At 46.8% G+C, this 22,097-nt stretch overlaps 1 protein-coding gene across 1 annotated transcript in view; it reads right to left on the bottom strand.

The window, feature by feature from the left end:
- Positions 1–348: 348 nt before the first annotated feature.
- Positions 349–22,097, bottom strand: part of LOC146863455 (dedicator of cytokinesis protein 2-like) — a 2,657,619-nt gene continuing 2,635,870 nt past the window's right edge. Inside the window, exons 51-53 of the mRNA XM_085642885.1 lie at positions 19,019–19,130; positions 5,178–5,317; positions 349–2,874 (exon numbers count right to left, since the gene is read on the bottom strand). Of these exons, the coding sequence (XP_085499011.1) occupies positions 2,785–2,874; positions 5,178–5,317; positions 19,019–19,130 (342 nt within the window). The 3' untranslated portion in view covers positions 349–2,784. The remainder of the gene's footprint in view (positions 2,875–5,177; positions 5,318–19,018; positions 19,131–22,097) is intronic.

Here is a 22,097-nt window from a genome sequence, read left to right as displayed (position 1 = left end):
CGGGTGTACGCCGTTGGAGCTCTGCGACGTGGAGGGTTCACACATATTTCCAGGGGTTTCTGTAAACTGTTCAGATGTTATCCACCGCCAAAGAAGACTCAATACAGCACTAAGCAAGGTGTTAAGTATCCTCTCATTCTGTATAATTGATGTACTGCCAATTCAAACTGATTCTTGCTTTGCCACTGCTGATTCTGTAATGTCTGGAAGGTTGTTGTTCATCAATAAGATTGTTTATTAAAAAAACTGAATCTCTCTTGTCCTTCTGGGAAACACGAAAGATATGGATAGATTGAATACTTTACAGCACAAAGAGGGAATTTGAAATACAACTCAGAGCAGCCATGGTTGTATTTTAATCGATTTATTCAGTTGAAGCTACAGAGATCTTTTCTACCTGTACAACCACTGCACCCAGCTGGCAACATTTCACCAGCACAATTAACCCCCACTCCTCATGGCGTTGGGGGGGTGACGAAGTCCACGGGTGCCTTGTCTCCCTCATCCTTCCAGCATGTTATTGTTGTGAGCTGGTATGAGCAGGTGTGAACAGCACAGGTGCGACTGGCACACAGGACAGTGGCAAGATGGAGAAAAATACATCCACGAGACAGAATCAAGCCCTGATAGGTCACAGGCGGTTCACTGATCATGGGATAACAAAGGCCCCACAAAGCTACAGATGTGGTAAAACAGAAACAGAAATCAGGGAACAGAAAATTTACACCTGGAAAATCTACCTGTACCAGTTCACAGCGGTATGATCAGACAAGGCATGCATTATGTGGCATGAAGCATTGGCAGCAGAAGGTCTACTGGTACAGTGGTACAATTATGCGGCGAGAAAAGGTATGCACCATAATGCAGTACATTTTGTAATACTATCACCTTATTATTTTGTAATTTTTACACATTAACAACATCAGGGCAAAGGTTGCACCTCATTAGTACCAGTGTGACACACAAATACAGCAATATGTACTGAAAAGGCAAGCAGTCATACTCCGCGGAGAGCTTCCCCTGCGCCGCAACATGTGTCGCTGTATTTTTAGTTACCACTGATCAGTGCGAGATAGAAATAGCTTTTTTTGGTTAAAATCTGCAGATTATGGATTCTGTGACAAATGATGCAAGTTCATAATTATACGGAAAACCCTGTTGCCACAAAACCTCATAATTCCAGTGCCCTTTGTATAGTATTTTACTCAGAGGTAGCAGTAGTAATAATTACTTGACACAGAGGTCGCAGTGCTCTTTGTTACTTGACACAAAGGTCACGGTGCTCTTTGTTACTCGACACAGAGGTCACAGTGCTCTTTATTACTCGACACAGAGGTCACAGTGCTCTTTATTACTCGACACAGAGGTCACAGTGCTCTTTGCTACTCCAAACAGAGGTCACAGTGCTCTTTGTTACTCGACACAGAGGTCACAGTGCTCTTTGTTACTCGAAACAGAGGTCACAATGATCTTTGCTACTCGAAACAGAGGTCACAGTGCTCTTTGTTACTCGACTCAGAGGTCACAGTGCTCTTTGTTACTTGACTCAGGGGTCACAGTGCTCTTTGTTACTCGACACAGAGGTCACAGTGCTCTTTGTTACTCGACACAGAGGTCATAGTACTCTTTGTTACTCGACACAGAGGTCACAGTGCTCTTTGTTACTCGACACAGAGGTCACAGTGCTCTCTATTACTCGACACAGAGGTCACAGTGCTCTTTGCTACTCGAAACAGAGGTCACAGTGCTCTTTGTTACTCGACTCAGAAGTCACAGTGCTCTTTGTTACTCGACACAGAGGTCACAGTGCTCTTTGTTACTCGACACAGAGGTCACAGTGCTCTTTGTTACTCGACTCAGAGGTCATAGTACTCTTTGTTACTCAACACAGAGGTCACAGTGCTCTTTATTACTCGACACAGAGGTCACAGTGCTCTTTGCTACTCTAAACAGAGGTCACAGGGCTCTTTGTTACTCGACTCAGAGGTCACAGTACTCTTTGTTACTCAACACAGAGGTCACAGTGCTCTTTATTACTCGACACAGAGGTCACAGTGCTCTTTGCTACTCTAAACAGAGGTCACAGTGCTCTTTGTTACTCGAGTCAGAGGTCACAGTGCTCTTTGTTACTTGACTCAGAGGTCACAGTGCTCTTTGTTACTCGACACAGAGGTCACAGTGCTCTTTGTTACTCGACACAAAGGTCACAGTGATCTTTGTTGCTCGACACAAAGGTCACAGTGCTCTTTGTTACTTGAAACAGAGGTCACGGAGGTTATAGTGCTCTAAATTAAGTAACAAAGAGGCTAGAATGCTATCAGACAGGTTGAACTGCTGTAAACTAATTAACAGGGAGGTTACAATACCTCACATTAGGTAACAGAGGCGCTACACTGCGATAAAATGTCTGAAGCAGAGGTTTAAGTGCTTTAAACTACTTAGCGCACAGGTTACAGTACAATCAATTACTTAAAAAGTGCACTTCATCAAAAACACAGGTAAAAGTGCTGCAAACTAATTAAAACATTACATTGATGTACATTATTTTGATTCACAGGTTGAAGCCATTAACATGGGTTGCCGCTGAGTGAATCATTTTAAAAAGACTACAACACTTGATTGCTTAAAACCGAGGTTGCGGTGCTGTGAATGGTGCCACACACTGGTTGCACTGGTCTAAATGACTTGCTAGACTGGCACTTGTGAAAGTCCCAGGACAGAGTACGCAGTATAGTACAGCTGGCGACGTAGAGACAACAGTGGTGCCCACTGGAGGATGCAGGGTTACGGCTGGGATGGGCGCTTCATTTTCGGAGGCGGAGCTGGTGGAGACTTGAGGGGTTTGTTGGAGTTGGGGGTGCTTGGAGATGAATCCTAGAGTAAAACAAAGGTATATGGTGAGTCGTGTGTACATCATTTTTGCTCTAACGTGGCAGGCGGTTGGGTTCGAGTTGGACCTGCTGCTCAGCCAAACTGAAGGACATGTTCACTGGTGGTCCAGGTAAGACGTGTCCACTGCTGCCTTTCCAAAAATGACACTGCGGTCGGAGGACCCAGAGTAGAACATGCAGATGGGGGGCTGCTCTTACCATCTCATATCTCATTGTTCCGCAAGATCTCATAACTGAGACTCAAGATGAGATGAGATAAGATAAGAAGACATGCAGTAACCTCTTGATATTGGATGGTCCCTGGATCAGAAGTTCTAGGCCTCGTCTACGTCTGGGGTCTCCCTATTATTGTTAGACCTCTTCTCCCAATGTACCCCAAGAATAGGCTCTTGTATGTACTTCAGCGTTCAGCTCTGCTTCCTTTGGCAGAGGTGGCAGCCATGTTGTCCCAGTGATGAGGGTCATTCTTCAGAGTAAACACTCTGGGGCCTGAGCTTGAGTTGGGTGGTACTGGACGTACTGGAGAATGTGCTAAAGCCAGAATCTTCTCTGCCATACTAATGGGGATATTGGTCCAGATGTACCACCCTCAAAGTTTGCGACGTGCAATTTGCATTTGTTGCGAGTCGCAAATTGCGAGTCGCAAACTATGATGTACAACAGTGTCTGAGACACTGATTATGATTTCCAAATGGGTCGCAAAGAACCTACCTCATTATTTTCATGAGGCAGGTTGCATTTTGCGACCCATGGGGAATGACCGGCACTCACATGGATGGTGGCCTGCTGGGGTCAGCAGACCACTATGTCTGTGACGGCTTTTTCAATAAAGCAGTTATTTTTTTAAATGCAGCCCGTTTGCCTTATAGGAAAACGGGCTGCATTTAAAAATGAAACGTTTCAGTTTCCTTTTTTAAGAGCAGGCAGTGGTCACTGGGACCACTGGCTGCTCTTCAAAAACATTTTTGTTGCAGAATCCCCTGGGTACCTCCTCCTATTTGCGACTGGATTACCACCTGCTTGAAATTGGTGGTGGACGCGATTGTTTTGCGATAGCATTTGCAGTCACAAAAAAATCGTACATCCCCCTGCGACTTGTTATTAGGAAGGGAAGCCCACAACACGCCCCTTCCTTATAGCGACTCACAAAACCTATTTTGTGAGTCGGTAACAGGTTACAGACTCGCAAAATAGGTTTGGTTCATGCTAGAACACTTTTAACGGTCGCAAATGGGCCGAATGCCCCTTTGCAACCGCTAAAAGCAGTCGTGCATCTGGCCCATCGGCCTCTAGATTTAGCATTTCCTGCACAAATCAGATGATTTTCCGTTACCACAGAACTCTAAATTAGGCTCCATGTCTCAAGGAATGTACTGGCTCAGATAGAGTCGGTGCACTTTACTCCGTCCCACTACAATATACCAGCATCGTGAGTATAATATATACTGAGTACATTCTGTACATGCAATGGGCGAGTAACTAACCAATCCTGACTCACTGCAGCTGGGCACAGGCACTAAACACCCTGGGGCAGATCTACAAGGAAGTGCCTCAGCGTGGCAACGCAAGCCCTTTGGCTGCGCCATGCTGCGGCACTTCCGAAGCACAGGAATGCAACATATTTACAATAATATGTCGCATTCATGTGCTCTCCCCTGCAATGGCGCACGCACTGCTGCCATGCGCCGGCGCAGGCACCCTTGCACCATGGTGCAAGGATGCCTGCGTCATGGGGAGATTGTTTTTGTGCAGGAAGGTGCACCTTCCTGCACAAAAACAATCACTACAGGCATTTTCCTCGTTCAATGCGTGCTGTAGAATGCAGCACGCTTTGAAAGAAGAAAACACGAGGAGAAATGAAAACATTTCTCCTCGTTGCGCCTTGCACGTATTTCCAGATTCACAATTCCTCGTAAATCTGGAAATGTGCCTCGTTCCATGGGTGTTGCGTGGGAACACCCACAGCAACACCCATGGAACGCCCCTTCCACGCAAAGTGCTGCGTGTGAAGGGGCCATATTTACAAGGAGAGGAAAAGTCACGCAGGGTGGCTTTTCCTCTCCTTGTAAATATGGAGAAGTGAGATGCGCCACCAGTAAAGTGATGTGCTGGTGGCGCAGGGGGTTTGTAAATCTGCCCCCCTGTTTTCAGTCAAACGCCACTCAGTGAAATTTACCGGCTGGATCCTGGCAGCCTGAAATGCCTCTACTGACTCTGGTCGCTTGAACTGCCCGGAGCACCATGATTTAGGGACTGAAGATTGAAGCACGGATTCAAGGACCCTACCTGTTCCGGGGAGGTCTCTTTCGGTGCCTGCGGACCCTGCTCGCTGAAGGTCTCGTACAGGGAAAGGCTGATCTTCTTGGGCAGTGGAGGAGGTTTGTTTGCACTCTTGATCCGACCACCAAAGCCGTTCACAGAAGACCCTGATGGAGAAAAATGAATGAGTGGAGACTGAGCGAGTGTCCGACCTAATAAAACTGACCATGAGCCAAAGCTGTCATTGTGTAGCACTCATATCTGAAGATCTTTAAACTTCAACTCTCAGACTGGTACTGAATTAAAGAGCCCAGGGTTGAGGGTAGCAGAGTCTGTGGCTGTGGATCCTACAGATACACACCTTACTCAACCCGTTCAGCCTTTGCATCTCCAGATCTAACTCACTCCTGACTTAAGCTTTAACACAACATCACTTTTAAGAAACCAGCGTATGTCCTCTAGAACTAACTACAGTATAGCTCACCTAGCAGGGTTAAGGGGCATATGTATCACGCCCTTTTCCCGTTCGCAAACTGGCCGATTCTCAGAATCGGCCCGTTTGCGAACGGGAAAAGGCCTTTTGGGATGTATCATCCCAAAAGGCCATAGCAAAATAGAGAATCTCAAAATTTGTGATTCCCTATTTTGCGATTGCATTTAAGGAATCGCAAATTGCGATTCCTTAAATGCAATGTAGGAAGCACACAAGTTGTGCGATTTTGGCTTAAGAAATCGCAAATTACCACCAACTTCAGGTTGGTGGTAATTTGCGATTTCTTTGAAAAATGCACTTTTTTGCATTTTTCAAAGAGCCTTATGTGCGCCAAATGTGCACACATACATATTTCAGGGATGCTACAGGGTGTCCTTTTGACACCCTTGAAATTGCATTCGCAATTTGCGAGTACCTTATGGGTACTCGCAAATTGCGAATGTCTTCCCATTCCTTCCTATGGGCCTCTAAGCCCATAGGAATGAATGGGAAGGTATTCCTTAATTGCGAATTGCAATTTGCGATTTGCAGTTAAGGAATATGTAGGAATCGCAATTATTATTGCGATTCCTACATACATAGCATTTTGCGAGTCCTTAATAGCGATTCACTAAAAATCGCTATTAAGGACTCACAAAACGGCTTTTTCATACATATGCCCCTAAATCTCGAACAACATAGAGCAAGCATCACCATCAGCCCATATTGCTGGCAAAACCCCCTCTTGCTGACGATGAGTGCTGATTTCTCGGTGCTGCAAAAGGATACTTTTTAGCATCAAAGTTGGCACCCAGCTTAAGGAAAAGAGGTGTCGATACCTATCAATCAATCAATCAGGGAACTGTTAAGCGCACTACTCACCCGTGAGGGTCACAAGGCGCTGGGGGGTTTGGTGGCGGGGTGAGGGTGAGCAGCTCCGGTCAGTCGAAGATGTGCAGAGAGGGGGCACATCTGATGTCGACTGGGAGCTCGTTCCAGGTCTTGGCTGCAGTGTAGGAGAAGGCTCTGCCATCTGTTCTGGCTCTGTGGATGCGCAGGGTTTTGGCGAGCGCGAGGTCGGCAGATCAGAGGTTCCTCTTGGGTACGTGGAAGGATATTCTTTTGTTGAGGTATTGGGGTCCGGTGTTGTGGAGGCATTTGTAGGCGTAGGTGAGTATCTTGAAGGTTACTCTCTTCTCGATGGGAAGCCAGTGGAGGTCTCGCAGGTGTTGGGAGATGTGTTCTTATCGAGGGATGCCAAGGACCAGTTTGGCTGCAGTGTTCCATATGGTCTGGAGTTTGTGGAGCAGCGACTTGTTGATTCCGGCATAGAGGGTTTTTCCGTAGTCCAGTCTGCTGGTTATGAGAGCGTGGGTGACGGTCTTTCTTGATTCGTGGTGTTGAAGCAGGTGGAGGCAAAGGCGTTGACCTGTCGGGTCATGGAGAGGGAGGAGTCGAGTTCAATGCTGAGGTTCTGGGCGTGGTCTGTGGGGGTGGGCGGGCTGCTGAGGGCAGTGGGCCACCAGGTGTTGTGCCATGCGGTGGGAGAGGGTCCAAGGATGAAGACCTCTGTCTTTTCCGAGTTGAGCTTCAGGCAGTGGCTGCTCATCCAGGATGCAACATCCTTCATTCCATTCTGGAAGCTGAGTCAGGTGGTGACGGGATCCTTGGTGAGGGAGAGGATGTGCTGGGTGACGTTGGCGTAGGAGACTATGTTGAGTCTGTGCTGTCTGACGATGGCGGCTAAGGGGGCCATATAGATGTTGAAGAGCATCGGGCTGAGCGATGATCCTTGGGGCATTCCGCAGTTGATCTCTATGTGTTCGGAGAGGAAGGGTGGCAGTCTGACTCTTTGTGTTCAGCCGTTGAGGAAGGACCGGAGCAATTCGAGGTTGGTTCCCTGTATGGCGGCGTTGTGGAGTCTGGCGGCGAGAGTGCGGTGGGAGATAGTGACGAAAGCTGCGGAGAGGTCAAGGAGGATCAGGGCCATGGTGTGGCCTTAGTCGAGGAAGGTGCGGATGTCATCTGTGGCAGCAAGTAGGGAGGTCTCGGTGCTGTTGTTGCTGTGGAATCCGGATTGGGATGGGTCGAGGATGGAGTTCTCTTCGATGAATTTCGTTAGTTGGGCGTTGAAGGTCTTCTCTGTGACTTTGGCCATGAAGGGGAGGAGGGAGATGTGTCTGTAGTTCTTGAAGTCCGAAGGGTTTTTTGAGAAGGGGCTTGACTTCGGCCCGCTTCCAGTCATCGGGAAAGATGCTGGTTTTGAATGAGGTGTTGATGGTGCGTTGTAGTTCTAGTGCGATGGCGGCTCTGTGGAAGATGGTTGGAGGCCAGGGTTCTGTGGGTGTTCCTGAGTGGATGCCTTTCATGGTTGATTCGGTGTATTCTGTGGTGGCTGGCATCCAGGCGGAGATGGTGGGTTGACTGGCGTAGCTGGGGTGGGTGCGTGGTTTTGCCATCTGGTGTTAGTTCATTGAAGTTGTTGTAGAGGAACTTGATTTTCAGATAGAAGTAGGCACTGAGCTTGTTGCAGAGGTCCTGGGAGAGGGTGACATCTGTGACTTCGCTGGGGGGTTTGGTGAACTCTTGGACGATGCTGAATAGTTCCTTCGAGTTGCTGGAGTTGGCGGTGATCTTGTGCCGGATGAAGGTCCTTTTGGTTGATCTGATAAGATAAGGTAAAAATTTTGTTAATTAAGAATCTTTTGGCTTCCAGTTTGAAAGCAGTCGTTGAGGAGATTCTACGTACTTCCGGTGGAAGAGAGTTCCATATCCTTGGGGCAGCGCCAGAGAAGGCTCGGAGAGTGGTTCTCTTTTTGCTAAGGATGGGTGGTTTCAGGAGGAGAGTGATAGCGCTTCTTGAGGCTCTCCCACCGCAGGATAATTCAAGCTTTTGAGCTAGGTACCTGGGAGTTTTGCAATGCAGGGCTTTGTGCGTCAGAACGACAATCTTTAACTGAATTTGAGCTTCGTAGGGTATCCAGCTGAGAGATTGTAGGACTGGGGATATGTGCTCATTTCGTTTGGTACCTGTGAGCAGTCTGGCCACAGCATTCAGTGATGCTCTTAGTGGTGCCAGGTTGTATTTGGGAAGGCCACAGAGCGTAGCACTGCCGTACTCTAGCCTTGGCAAGACCAGTGCTTGGACCACCTGCTTGAAACCCTTTTGTTGCAGGAATGGTTTGATGTTTTTCAAGGTCCTCATCTAGTGGTTTGCTCCCTTACACACATTGCTGATATGATTTTTCATATGCAGGTGCTTGTCCAGGGTGATTCCGAGAGATTGATGAGGGGGGGGTGCAGTTGAAGGCCGTGAGGTGACTCAGCCAGAGTTCAAGCTTGGGGATGTGGTTTTGGGAGAGATGAGAAGGAATTCAGTTTTGGAAGTGTTGAGCAGTAGATGGTTCTCAGTTAACCAATTTTGTGTGGCCTGAAGGGTAGTGTTGAGTGAGATGATGTTGTCCGCGGATGAGATTTTCAAATAAAGTTGTGTGTCGTTCGCATACATATGGTAGAGAATGTTCGTGGAATTTAGTGATTTCGCTAGAGGCTCCAAGAAAAGGTTGAAGAGGATTGGAGATAGGGTGGACACTTGGGGGACACCCATGAGTACTGGAGAGGGCTGGGAGAGGGAGTCGTTTGCCTTGACTCTTTGTGATCTATGGTGAAGAAAGGACGAGAACCATTGTAACACCCGACCCGAGAAGCCCATCCTGTTCTTCAGAATGGATAGGAGGTTGTCGTGATTAACCGTGTCTAATGCGGAGGAAAGGTCAAGGAGGATTAGGAGGCAGGAATCATTTAGGTCGAGCATTTTTAAAATGTCATCCATAACGTGCGTGAGAGCCGATTCGATACTGTGCCCCTTCCGAAAGCCGGACTGATGCTGGTCTAGTAGCTGGAAATTCTCTATGTGAGCACAGAGTTGGGATTGTACGCATTTTTCCAATAGTTTTGCTAGTGTAGGGATATTGGAGATAGGGCAGAAATTATTGAGGTCAGTTTTATCTGCATCTGGCTTTTTTAGTATGAGAGATACCTGCGCTGCTTTTATGCAGTCTGGGATCGTGCCTTGTGATCGAGAGGTGTATACAATCTTTGTCCAGGTGGGGATGAGTACATTCATAATTTCTTTGAAGATGGCCGGGGGCAGCAGGTCACTGAAGTGTTTAGATGGATTGATGTTCTGAAGAATCTTGTAGAGTCTTTTTCACTGAATGGGGTAAAGATGCCCCATGTCGCATTGTTCTAAGTGATTAGACTGATTGGTTTGCACTTATCTAAGAGGTCAAGGGATGGCAGTAGATCCTTCTTAGAGGCGAGTTCAATGGCGATGAGTCTTGACTTCTCATTGAAGAAAGCAGCAAGATCATCGCAAGAAGGTGGAATGACTCCGAAATCCGAGTGGTTTGGACCTACCACTGATTGCTGTTTGACCAGTGAAGGTTGAAGTCACCAAGGAAGATTTGGGGCATGGCTGAGTCGACATTGCCAGAGATGACTTCCATTAGTTGCTCGACAAAGGGGAGATAGTCTCCCGGGGGAGATAAAAAGTGTGAAGTTTGCAAATCGGCAGGTTATTACTAGAGACGCTGGGACAAAGGTATTCACAGGAGGAGGGCGAGGGGGACTCCAAGTGAGAAATTGAGAGTGTGTTCCTTCCCTCACAAAGATGGTTGCCGGCATCAGGAAAAGATGAAAGGACACCTTGGCTTACCCTCACAAAGATGGCGCCGGCATCAGGAAACGATATCTTGGCTTACCCTCACAAAGATGGCGCCGGCAGCAGGAAAATATACCTTGGCTTACCCTCACAAAGATGGCGCCGGGATCATGAAAAGATGAAAAGGCACCTTGGTTTACTCTCATGAAGGTGGTGCCGTCATCATGAAAAGATACCTTGGCTTACCCTCACAAAGATGGCGCCGGCATCAGGAAACAATATTTTGGGTTACCCTCACAAAGATGGCGCCAGCATCATGAAAAGATGAAAAGGCACCTTGGCTTACCCTCACGAAGATGGTGCCGGCATCATGAAAAGATGTGCAGACACCTTGGCTTACCCTCACAAAGACGGGGCCGGCATCAGGGAAAGGTGGATGTATGACGTTACAACGCACACTTTTACAACGCATGCACTTACAACGCATTTTTTACAACGCATAATCCATTACAACGCATGACATTACAACGCAGGACACTACAACGCATTTTTAAAAAATACCTTTACAACGCATTACCATTACAACGCATATTACCTTTACAACGCATACCATTACAACGCATAATATTAAATTACATTTAAGGTAAGTATTAGATAGTATAGGGGTAAAAATTACTATTCTAACTCCAGGGGGTGCATCAGTAGGGTAAGTGTTGGATAGTATAGGGGTAAAAATTACTATTCTAACTCCAGGGGGTGCATCAGTAGGGTAAGTGTTGGATAGTATAGGGGTAAAAATTACTATTCTAACTCCAGGGGGTGCATCAGTAGGGTAAGTGTTGGATAGTATAGGGGTAAAAATTACTATTCTAACTCCAGGGGGTGCATCAGTAGGGTAAGTGTTGGATAGTATAGGGGTAAAAATTACTATTCTAACTCCAGGGGGTGCATCAGTAGGGTAAGTGTTGGATAGTATAGGGGTAAAAATTACTATTCTGACTCCAGGGGGTGCAACAGTAGGGTAAATGTTGGATAGTGTAGGGGTAAAAATTACTATTCTAACTCCAGGGGGTGCAACAGTAGGGTAAGTGTTGGATAGTGCAGGGGTAAAAATTACTATTCTAACTCCAGGGGGTGCAACAGTAGGGTAAGTGTTGGATAGTGTAGGGGTAAAAATTACTATTCTAACTCCAGGGGGTGCAACAGTAGGGTAAGTGTTGGATAGTGTAGGGGTAAAAATTACTATTCTAACTCCAGGGGGTGCATCAGTAGGGTAAGTGTTGGATAGTATAGTGTAATATTATGCGTTGTAATGGTATGCGTTGTAATGGTAGTATGCGTTGTAATGGAATGCGTTGTAAAGGTAGTTTTTAAAAATGCGTTGTAGTGTCATGCGTTGTAATGTCATGCGTTGTAATGGATTATGCGTTGTAAAAAATGCGTTGTAATGGTAGTGCGTTGTAAAAGTTGCGTTGTAAAGGTTGTTCCCCGGGAAAGGTGTGCGGACAGCCAGGCTTACCCTCACAAAGACGGGGCCGGCTTCAGGAATAGGTGTGTTGACACCCAGGCTTACCCTCACAAAGACGGGGCCGGCATCAGGGAAAGGTGTGCGGACAGCCAGGCTTACCCTCACAAAGACGGCGCCGGCTTCAGGAAAAGGTGTGCAGACAGCCAGGCTTACCCTCACAAAGATGGCGCCGGCATCAGGAAACAATATTTTGGCTTACCCTCACAAAGATGGCACCGGCATCATGAAAAGATGAAAAGGCACCTTGGCATACCCTCACGAAGATGGTGCCGGCATCATGAAAAGATGTGCAGACACCTTGGCTTACCCTCTCAAAGACGGGGCCGGCTTCAGGAACAGGTGTGCAGACATCTTGGCTTACCCTCACAAAGATGGGGCCGGAATCAGGAAGATGATGTGGCGGCCCCGCACACCGGCCATTAATGCACAGGTCTTTCACTGTCATTTGGATCAATTTAGCGCCTTTGCCCTAGGGCTACAACATCATCTTATAGTGCTGTACACCAAGAAGGAACATTTCCAAATACATATTGTCTTCACAAATACGCCAAGCATGTTTGCAAATATTTCAGAGTTGCGAAGATTAATGTGCTGTAGTTTTAAATAGAAATCATCACCAAAGAGCAAAAAGAATTGATAATGTTTTGACCGCCTGGGTGTAAAGTGCTATCTCTGCTTCTTTGTGCACATGGGGTACATTGGACCTGCTTGTCGCACTCACACTTAGGAAAGAAGAAAGAGCTCCCAGGTCTGGTCTGGCACATGCCTGAAAAAGCAAGGCTACTTCTCGGTATCTTGCGAATGCATGAAAGCCACTTATCTGTATTACGCAGATGTCTGAAGCAGCACAGCTACCTATGTGTATCTTGCACACTTCTGCAACCGTGCAGCTACTTCTCTGAATCTTGCAGCTGTCTGAAGCAGTGCGGCTACTTCTCTGCATCATGCACTTGTCTAAAATGTGCAGCTACTTCTCTCTGCCTTGCAGCTGTCTGAAGCAGTGCAGCCACTTCTCTTTAGCATGAACTTGTCTAAAATGTGCAGCTACTTCACTGAACCTTGCACTTGTCTGAAGCGTGCATCTACTTCTCTGCATCATGCACTTGTCTGAAATGTGCAGCTACTTCTCTGAACCTTGCACTTGTCTGAAGCGTGCAGCTACTTCTCTGCATCATGCACTTGTCTGAAATGTGCAGCTACTTCTCTGAACCTTGCAGCTGTCTGAAGCAGTGCAGCTACTTCTCTATAGCATTAACTTGTCTAAAATGTGCAGCTACTTCTCTCAGCCTTGCAGCTGTCTGAAGCAGTGCAGCTACTTCTCTTTAGCATGAACTTGTCTATAATGTGCAGCTACTTCTCTCAACCTTGCAGCTGTCTGAAGCAGTGCAGCTACTTCTCTTTAGCATGAACTTGTCTAAAATGTGCAGCTACTTCTCTGAACCTTGCAGCTGTCTGAAGCAGTGCAGCTACTTCTCTATAGCATTAACTTGTCTAAAATGTGCAGCTACTTCTCTGAACCTTGCACCTGTCTGAAGCGTGCAGCTACATCTCTTTAGCATGAACTTGTCTAAAATGTGCAGCTACTTCTCTGAACCTTGCAGCTGTCTGAAGCAGTGCAGCTACTTCTCTATAGCATTAACTTGTCTAAAATGTGCAGCTACTTCTCTCAGCCTTGCAGCTGTCTGAAGCAGTGCAGCTACTTCTCTTTAGCATGAAATTGTCTATAATGTGCAGCTACTTCTCTGAACCTTGCAGCTGTCTGAAGCAGTGCAGCTACTTCTCTTTAGCATGAACTTGTCTAAAATGTGCAGCTACTTCTCTGAACCTTGCAGCTGTCTGAAGCAGTGCAGCTACTTCTCTATAGCATTAACTTGTCTAAAATGTGCAGCTACTTCTCTGAACCTTGCACCTGTCTGAAGCGTGCAGCTACATCTCTTTAGCATGAACTTGTCTAAAATGTGCAGCTACTTCTCTGAACCTTGCAGCTGTCTGAAGCAGTGCAGCTACTTCTCTATAGCATTAACTTGTCTAAAATGTGCAGCTACTTCTCTGAACCTTGCACCTGTCTGAAGCGTGCAGCTACATCTCTTTAGCATGAACTTGTCTAAAATGTGTAGCTACTTCTCTGAGTCTTTCAGCTGCCTGAAGCAGTGCAGCTACTTCTCTGCATCATGCACTTGTCTAAAACATATGGCTACTTCTCTCAGCCTTGCACCTGTCTAAAGCAGTGCAGCTACATCTCTGTATCATGCACTTGTCTAAAATGTGCAGCAACTACATGAATCTTGCGCCTGTCTGAAGCAGTGAAGCTTACTACTCTGTATCATGAACATGTCTAAAACGTATGGCTAGTTTTCTCAATCTTGCACCTGTCTGAAGCAGTGCAGCTACATCTCTGTATCATGCACTTGTCTAAAATGTGCAGCTACTCCATGAATCTTGCAGCTGTCTGAAGCAGTGTAGTTACTACTCTGTATCATGCACTGGTCTAAAACGTATGGCTACTTTTCTCAATCTTGCACCTGTCTTAAGCAGTGCAGCTACATCTCTGTATCGTGCACTTGTCTAAAATGTGCAGCTACTCCATGAATCTTGCAGCTGTCTGAAGCAGTACAGTTACTTTTCTATGTCAGGCACTTGTCTAAAAAGTATGGCTACTTTTCTCAATCTTGCACCTGTCTGAAGCAGTGCAGCTACTTCTCTGTATCATGCGCTTGTCTAAAACGTACAGCTACTTCTCTGAACCTTGCACCTGTCTGAAGCAGTACAGCAGCGTCTCCGCAGCATGAACTTGTCTAAAATGTACAGCTGCTTCTCTGAATTTGGCAGCTGTCTGAAGCAGTGCAGCTACTTCTATGCAGCATGAACATGTCTAAAACGTACGGCTACTTCTCAAAATTGTGCACCTATCTGAAACAGTGCAGCTACTTCTATGATCCTTGCACCTGTCTGAAGCAGTGCAGCTACTTCTCTATAGCATTAACTTGTCTAAAATGTGCAGCTACCTCTCTGAACCTTGCACCTGTCTGAAGCGTGCAGCTACATCTCTTTAGCATGAACTTGTCTAAAATGTGTAGCTACTTGTCTGAGTCTTTCAGCTGCCTGAAGCAGTGCAGCTACTTCTCTGCATCATGCACTTGTCTAAAATGTGCAGCTACTCCATGAATCTTGCAGCTGTCTGAAGCAGTGTAGTTACTACTCTGTATCATGCACTGGTCTAAAACGTATGGCTACTTTTCTCAATCTTGCACCTGTCTGAAGCAGTGCAGCTACTTCTCTGTAGCATGCACTTGTCTAAAATGTGCAGCTACTCCATGAATCTTGCACCTGTCTTAAGCAGTGCAGCTACATCTCTGTATCGTGCACTTGTCTAAAATGAGCAGCTACTCCATGAATCTTGCAGCTGTCTGAAGCACTACAGTTACTTTTCTATGTCAGGCACTTGTCTAAAAAGTATGGCTACTTTTCTCAATCTTGCACCTGTCTGAAGCAGTGCAGCTACTTCTCTGTATCATGCGCTTGTCTAAAACGTACAGCTACTTCTCTGAACCTTGCACCTGTCTGAAGCAGTACAGCAGCGTTTCTGCAGCATGAACTTGTCTAAAACGTACAGATGCTTCTCTGAATTTGGCAGCTGTCTGAAACAGTGCAGCTACTTCTATGCAGCATGAACATGTCTAAAACGTACGGCTACTTCTCAAAATTGTGCACTTATCTGAAACAGTGCAGCTACTTCTATGATCCTTGCACCTGTCTGAAGCAGTACAGCTGCTTCTATGATCCTTGCACCTGTCTGAAGCAGTGCATCTACTTCTCTGAATCTTGCACCTGTCTAAGGCAGCTCAGCTACAGCTGTGTGTAGTTAGAGCAGACAGTGAAGCAGAAGTCAAATTAGCAGAGCTGTACCAAGGAAGTGACGCTCATTGAGGGGCGTGGCCTGCTCTTGTTCAGGAACTGTGAGACAGACATATGAGGACTTAGGTAAACTACAGACAAAGACTGCTTCAGTGCCAAGAAATGCCATGTCAAGCCACAGGATTACTAAAAGCGCTTTAGCCCATACACCTGAACAGCCGAAGGGAAGTCTCCTACTTCTCACACCCAGATGTCTCGTCAAGGGCCGCTCAGCAGTGATATCGAGTGTCTCATTATGCATCTCTCTGCAGTGAGACATCTTGATTGTCTCATCATACACCACTCTGCAGTGAGACATGTTGGTCTCATCATAAATCCCTCTGCAGTGAGACATCTTGATAGTCTCATCATGCGCCTCTCTGCAGTGAGACATCCTGATTGTCTCATAACACACCTCTCTGCAGAGAGACAACTTGACTGTATCATCATACACCACTCTACAGTGAGACATATTGATAGTCTCATCGTACATCTCTCTGTAGTGAGACAGCTTGATTGTCTCATCGTGCACCTCTCTACAGTGAGACATCATGATTGTCTCATCATACACCACTCTACAGTGAGACATCTTGATTGTCTCATCATGCACCTCTCTACAGTGAGATATCTTGATTGTCTCATTGTGCACCTCTCTACAGTGAGGTATCTTGGTTGTCTCATCATACACCACTCTACAGTGAGACATCTTGATTGTGTCATTGTGCACCTCTCTGCACTGAGGTATCTTGATTTTCTCATCATGCACCTCTCTTCAGTGAGACAGCTTGATTGTCTCATCATACACCACTCTACAGTAAGACATCTTGATTTTCTCATCATGCACCTCTCTTCAGTGAGACAGCTTGATTGTCTCATCATACACCACTCTACAGTGAGACATCTTGATTTTCTCATCATGCACCTCTCTTCAGTGAGACAGCTTGATTGTCTCATCATACACCACTATACAGTGAGACATCTTGATTGTCTCATCATGCACCTCTCTACACTGAGGTATCTTGATTTTCTCATCATGCACCTCTCTTCAGTGAGACAGCTTGATTGTCTCATCATACACCACTCTACAGTGAGACATCTTGATTTTCTCATCATGCACCTCTCTACAGTGAGACATCTTGATTGTGTCATCATACACCTCTCTACAGTGAGATATCTTGATTGTCTAATCGTGCACCTCTCTACAGTGAGACATCTTGATTGTCTCATCATACACCACTCTACAGTGAGACATCTTGATTGTCTCATCATTCACCTCTCTACAGTGAGATATCTTGATTGTCTCATCGTACATCTCTCTGTAGTGAGACATTTTGATTGTCTCATTGTGCACCTCTCTACAGTGAGACATCTTGATTGTCTCATCATACACCTCTCTACAGAGAGATATCTTGATTGTCTCATCGTGCACCTCTCTACAGTGAGACATCTTGATTGTCTCATCATACACCACTCTACAGTGAGACATCTTGATTGTCTCATCGTGCACCTCTCTACAGTGAGACATCATGATTGTCTCATCATACACCACTCTACAGTGAGACATCTTGATTGTCTCATCATACACCTCTCTACAGTGAGATATCTTGATTGTCTCATCGTGCACCTCTCTACAGTGAGACATCTTGATTGTCTCATCATACACCTCTCTACAGTGAGATATCTTGATTGTCTCATCATACACCACTCTACAGTGAGACATCTTGATTGTCTCATTGTGCACCTCTCTACACTGAGGTATCTTGATTTTCTCATCATGCACCTCTCTACAGTGAGATATCTTGATTGTCTCATTGTGCACCTCTCTTCAGTGAGACAGCTTGATTGTCTCATCATACACCTCTCTACAGTGAGATATCTTGATTGTCTCATTGTGCACCTCTCTTCAGTGAGACAGCTTGATTGTCTCATCATACACCACTCTACAGTGAGACATCTTGATTGTCTCATCATACACCTCTCTACAGTGTGATATCTTGATTGTCTCATTGTGCACCTCTCTTCAGTGAGACAGCTTGATTGTCTCATCATACACCACTCTACAGTGAGACATCTTGATTGTCTCATCATACACCTCTCTACAGTGAGATATCTTGATTGTCTCATCGTGCACCTCTCTACAGTGAGACATCTTGATTGTCTCATCATACACCTCTCTACAGTGAGACATCTTGATTGTCTCATCATACACCTCTCTACAGGGAGACATCTTGATTGTCTCATCATGCGCCTCTCTGCAGTGAGACATCTTGACTGTCTCATCATACACCTCTCTACAGTGAGATATCTTGATTGTCTCACTGTACATCTCTCTGTAGTGAGACGTCTTTACTGGATAAAGATCTCCTTGTAAATGTTTATTTTCCCTCATATTTACTGTGTAACACACCCACATTGAAGCTTCTTCCTCGCAATGAAGCACCCCTGACTACAGCGAAATATGACTCGCTAGACCTTTACCTATAAATATACACTCGTAAGTGATCTACGCATGAAATTTAAAGTACCATCCCAGCTTTAAGCAAACACACCCACAACAGGGCAACACCACAAGACCAGAGGAGGACGAGGAACAGGAAGTAAGGGGAGGAGGTGTCAGAGTGTGCCAGGATACAGTCACACTTGGAACATGTGTATACACTTGTTTCCTGTGCTGGATTAAACCTATAACTACATTTCCAAGAATACATTCCGAGCAGCAGTATATTTCTTCAGTCGATCCCTTTTTGCCAGCTGGAATAAATGCAACTTCTCGATAGGGCTTCTGTACCTTTATATCTCTCCGTTGTTTCCCGTTAATGCCCTTTATCAAAAAACCTTTGTTTTTCTGAGAAAGTGACATTATTGAGCTGTCAAAATATAGCAAGGTATGCCTCTGTTGATTTTCAATTCTGAGGACAGCCACTAACTTAATTCTCTGAAAATTCTCTTGTGTCAGTCAGGGGGAGGGGCCTCATCTGTGCACAGTGAGAGGTCTGGGCACTTCCGCATCTGTGCCCCGCCTCCTGTCTCGATGTCACTGGTGCAGGGTGACGTCATCGCTTATATGAATGTATCTTATTCCCTGTCTTAAGTTTGAAAGGTTTTGAAATCTCTTTTATTTTACACAACACTGTACTTTGTGAAGCCGGAAGGGACAAAGGAAGACCTCGAAGGAGGGCATAAATTTAGAAGTAACCCTTGACCTTTCGACGTGGAGGTGTGGGAGTGTGACCACAAGCACTGTCTGCACGCGTGCACCCATCTGTCATGGCCACCAGGGTGAGACTCCACGCTCTGCCAAGCCCACGTACCTGAGCTCAAGGGTAAGGGCGCCCTGCAGTCCTTGGCTGGTGAGGGCAGCCTGGGGGTCTCTGCGGGGCACAGGTGGCTCTCGCTTACGTTCCGAGACAGTCTCTTGATTTCCTGCGGATATAAACATGGAACAAATTACTTCCGGAAGCACTGGGACGTTTCAAACTTCATTCACGTCACAGACCCATCGCTTGATTTCTGCTTCCAATACGGAGGGAACCGAGACATGCTCCACCAATGGAAGAGCTCGGAGAGCCTTGCGTGTCAGCCAGCACTCTACCCACAGAGGTCACTAATGTGTCAGTTGTGTGGATGGAACAAGAATAAAGCCATGTACATTTGGGGTCTGGCCTGACATTTGTAGCTGCCTGTCAGGCTCTTGTGTTAAACATCACAAAAACAATAAATACAGACTTTATCACATACAGAGGGGCTTTTGGTTCAACGCTCTTCAGCCATTGGACTGTTTGAGTGTCATTCACATTTTGCTTCTGCCCACTATAGCATGCACGTTGGGCAAACGGTCCCCCCACTTCACCCATTAGACCTACTGCTCCATGACTTGTGGTGTTTGCCTGTTCACATGTGCATTTCCATCCGACTAGAGTGCGCTTCGGTGCCAGAGCTCAGGGCTCTTGGACCACTGGTTTAGTTTTCCTTTTTAGATCCCGCCTACCAGACAGCTGTTCGGCGACAGCATCTCACAGACAGTACAAAAACTTCCATTGGGCTTACAGCCCGCCCATTGCTTACCATTGGTTGGCTTCCTTTTCACTCTCATTTGCTTCTTATTCAATGACTTGCCTTTCTCTTCTTGTGTCTGTCCCGCCCCTGGAGCAGAGCCTCTTTACCATCTCTAGGCCTGATTCACGGAACTAATCTGAGACAAAATAATAAAATGACTACCTTTGGTATTCACAGAAGGCATTTAGTAGTAGTAGTAAAGTGAGTTTACTACTACTAAATGCCTTCAGTGAATACCAAAAGTAGTAAGTTTAACCGAAAGTAGTAAGTTTAACAAAAAGTAGTAAGTGCCTTCTGTGAATACCAAAAGTAGTAAGTTTAGGATTTTGTCTCAGATTACTGCTGTGAATCGGGCTCCTTATTATTGGCTGACTTGTGTGCTTCCACTGTTCACATTTAGAAAGATACTTTTCTTTGTCTTTTTCCACTCTACAAAAGTGATTGTATTTTATTGCTCTCTCTGATGTGGTGCTTATCCCCCCCGCCACTGCTTCCCTTTCACCCACTCCTCTCCGGCTCCCCTACCTCTTGCAGACCATGACTTTTTTTGGCAGCTTCCATTTGTTACTGGGACGCGCTGCATCCTAAAAAGCTTTTTTAGCACTTGTTGCTCTCTTGACGAACCGCCCACTCCCCATTATTTACTCCCCACCCACACCACGCCTGCTCCTCCATTGATTCCCACACACTCCACAGCTGCTGCTTCGTCACACCTACAACACACCTGCTCCTTCGTTGCTTCCCATCCACACCACGCCTGCTCCTAGGTTGCTCCCCACCCACACCATGCCTGCTCCTTTTGTCACTCCCCACCCACACCACGCAGTGCTCCTGCGTCGCTCCCCACACACAGCACACCTGCTCCTTTATTACTACCCACCCACACCAAGCCTGCTCCTACGTTGCTCCCCACCCACACCATGCCTGCTCCTTCGTTGCTCCCCACCCACACCATGCCTGCTCCTTCGTTGTTCCCCACCCACACCACACCTTCTCCTTTGTTGGTCGCCACCCACACCATGCCTGCTCCTTTGTTGCTCCTCACCCACACCACACCTGCTCCTACGTAGCTCCCTACCCACACCACACCTGCTCCTTTTTTACTCCCCACCCACACCAACCCTGCTCCTACGTTGCTCCCCACCCACACCATGTCTGTTCCTTTATTACTACCCACACCATGCCTGCTCCTACGTAGCTCCCTACCCACACCACACCTGCTCCTTTTTTACTCCCCACCCACACCAACCCTGCTCCTACGTTGCTCCCCACCCACACCATGTCTGTTCCTTTATTACTCCCCACCCACAGCATGCCTGCTCCTTCGTTATGCCCCACCCACACCATGCCTGCCCCTTCGCTGTTCCCCACCCACACCACACCTTCTCCTTCATTGGTCCCCACCCACACCATGCCTGCTCCTTTGTTGCTCCTCACCCACACCACGGCTGCTCCTTCATTGTTCCCCACCCATACCACCCCTTCTCCTTTGTTGCTCCCCACCGACACCAAGCCTGCTCCTTTGTTGCTCCCCACCCACACCAAGCCTGCTCCTACATAGCTCCCCACCCACACCATGCCTGTTCCTTTATTACTCCCAACCCACAATATGCCTGCTCCTTCATTGCTCCCCACCCACACCACGGCTGCTCCATCGTTGTCACCACCCACACCACCCCTTCTGTTCGTTGCTCCCCACCCACACCAAGCCTGCTCCTTCATTGCTCCACACCCACACCAAGCCTGATCCTTTATGACTCCCCACCCACACCACGCCTGCTCCTTCGTTGCTCCCCATTCACACCACGCCTGCTCCTTCGTTGCTCCCCATCCACACCACACCTGCTCCTTCGTTGCTCCCCACCTACACCTCTGTTGCTCCCAGACCGAGAGGGTCGGTCAAACATTCATGCGCACTTACATAGTGCCCACCACTCCTCCCCCTGCTCTGAGAGCAGAGCAGATTCGTTCGCCCCGCCAAGACGCCGCAGGAGGAACAAATAACATGATAATAACTCAAGTTGTTATCAATAGATTTTTCCTTTTCTGTCACTGCAAAAAGCAGTGGGGCGACGCTTCTCCGCTATGGCGGAGGAGCCGCCACTGTTTAAAGGGCTCATCATGGTCAAAATGATGTTTATCTGGCCAAATAAGAACGTCAGAGCAAGGAAGAGAGAGGGTTGATTTGCCTGCTATCGAAGCGTGTTACAATATGGACTACAAGTGACTGATGGCTAATCCCTCAACAGATCCATCAGTCAAAGCGTATTACAATGTGGACTACACATGACTGACAGTTAATCACTGAACAGAGTGATCAGTCAAATCATATTA

This window comes from Triturus cristatus, chromosome 2_2 (assembly GCF_964204655.1).
Source record: "Triturus cristatus chromosome 2_2, aTriCri1.1, whole genome shotgun sequence".
Classification (NCBI taxonomy): domain Eukaryota; kingdom Metazoa; phylum Chordata; class Amphibia; order Caudata; family Salamandridae; genus Triturus; species Triturus cristatus.
Note: the sequence above shows the minus strand (reverse complement) of the source record. Positions and strands in the feature narration are given on the sequence as shown.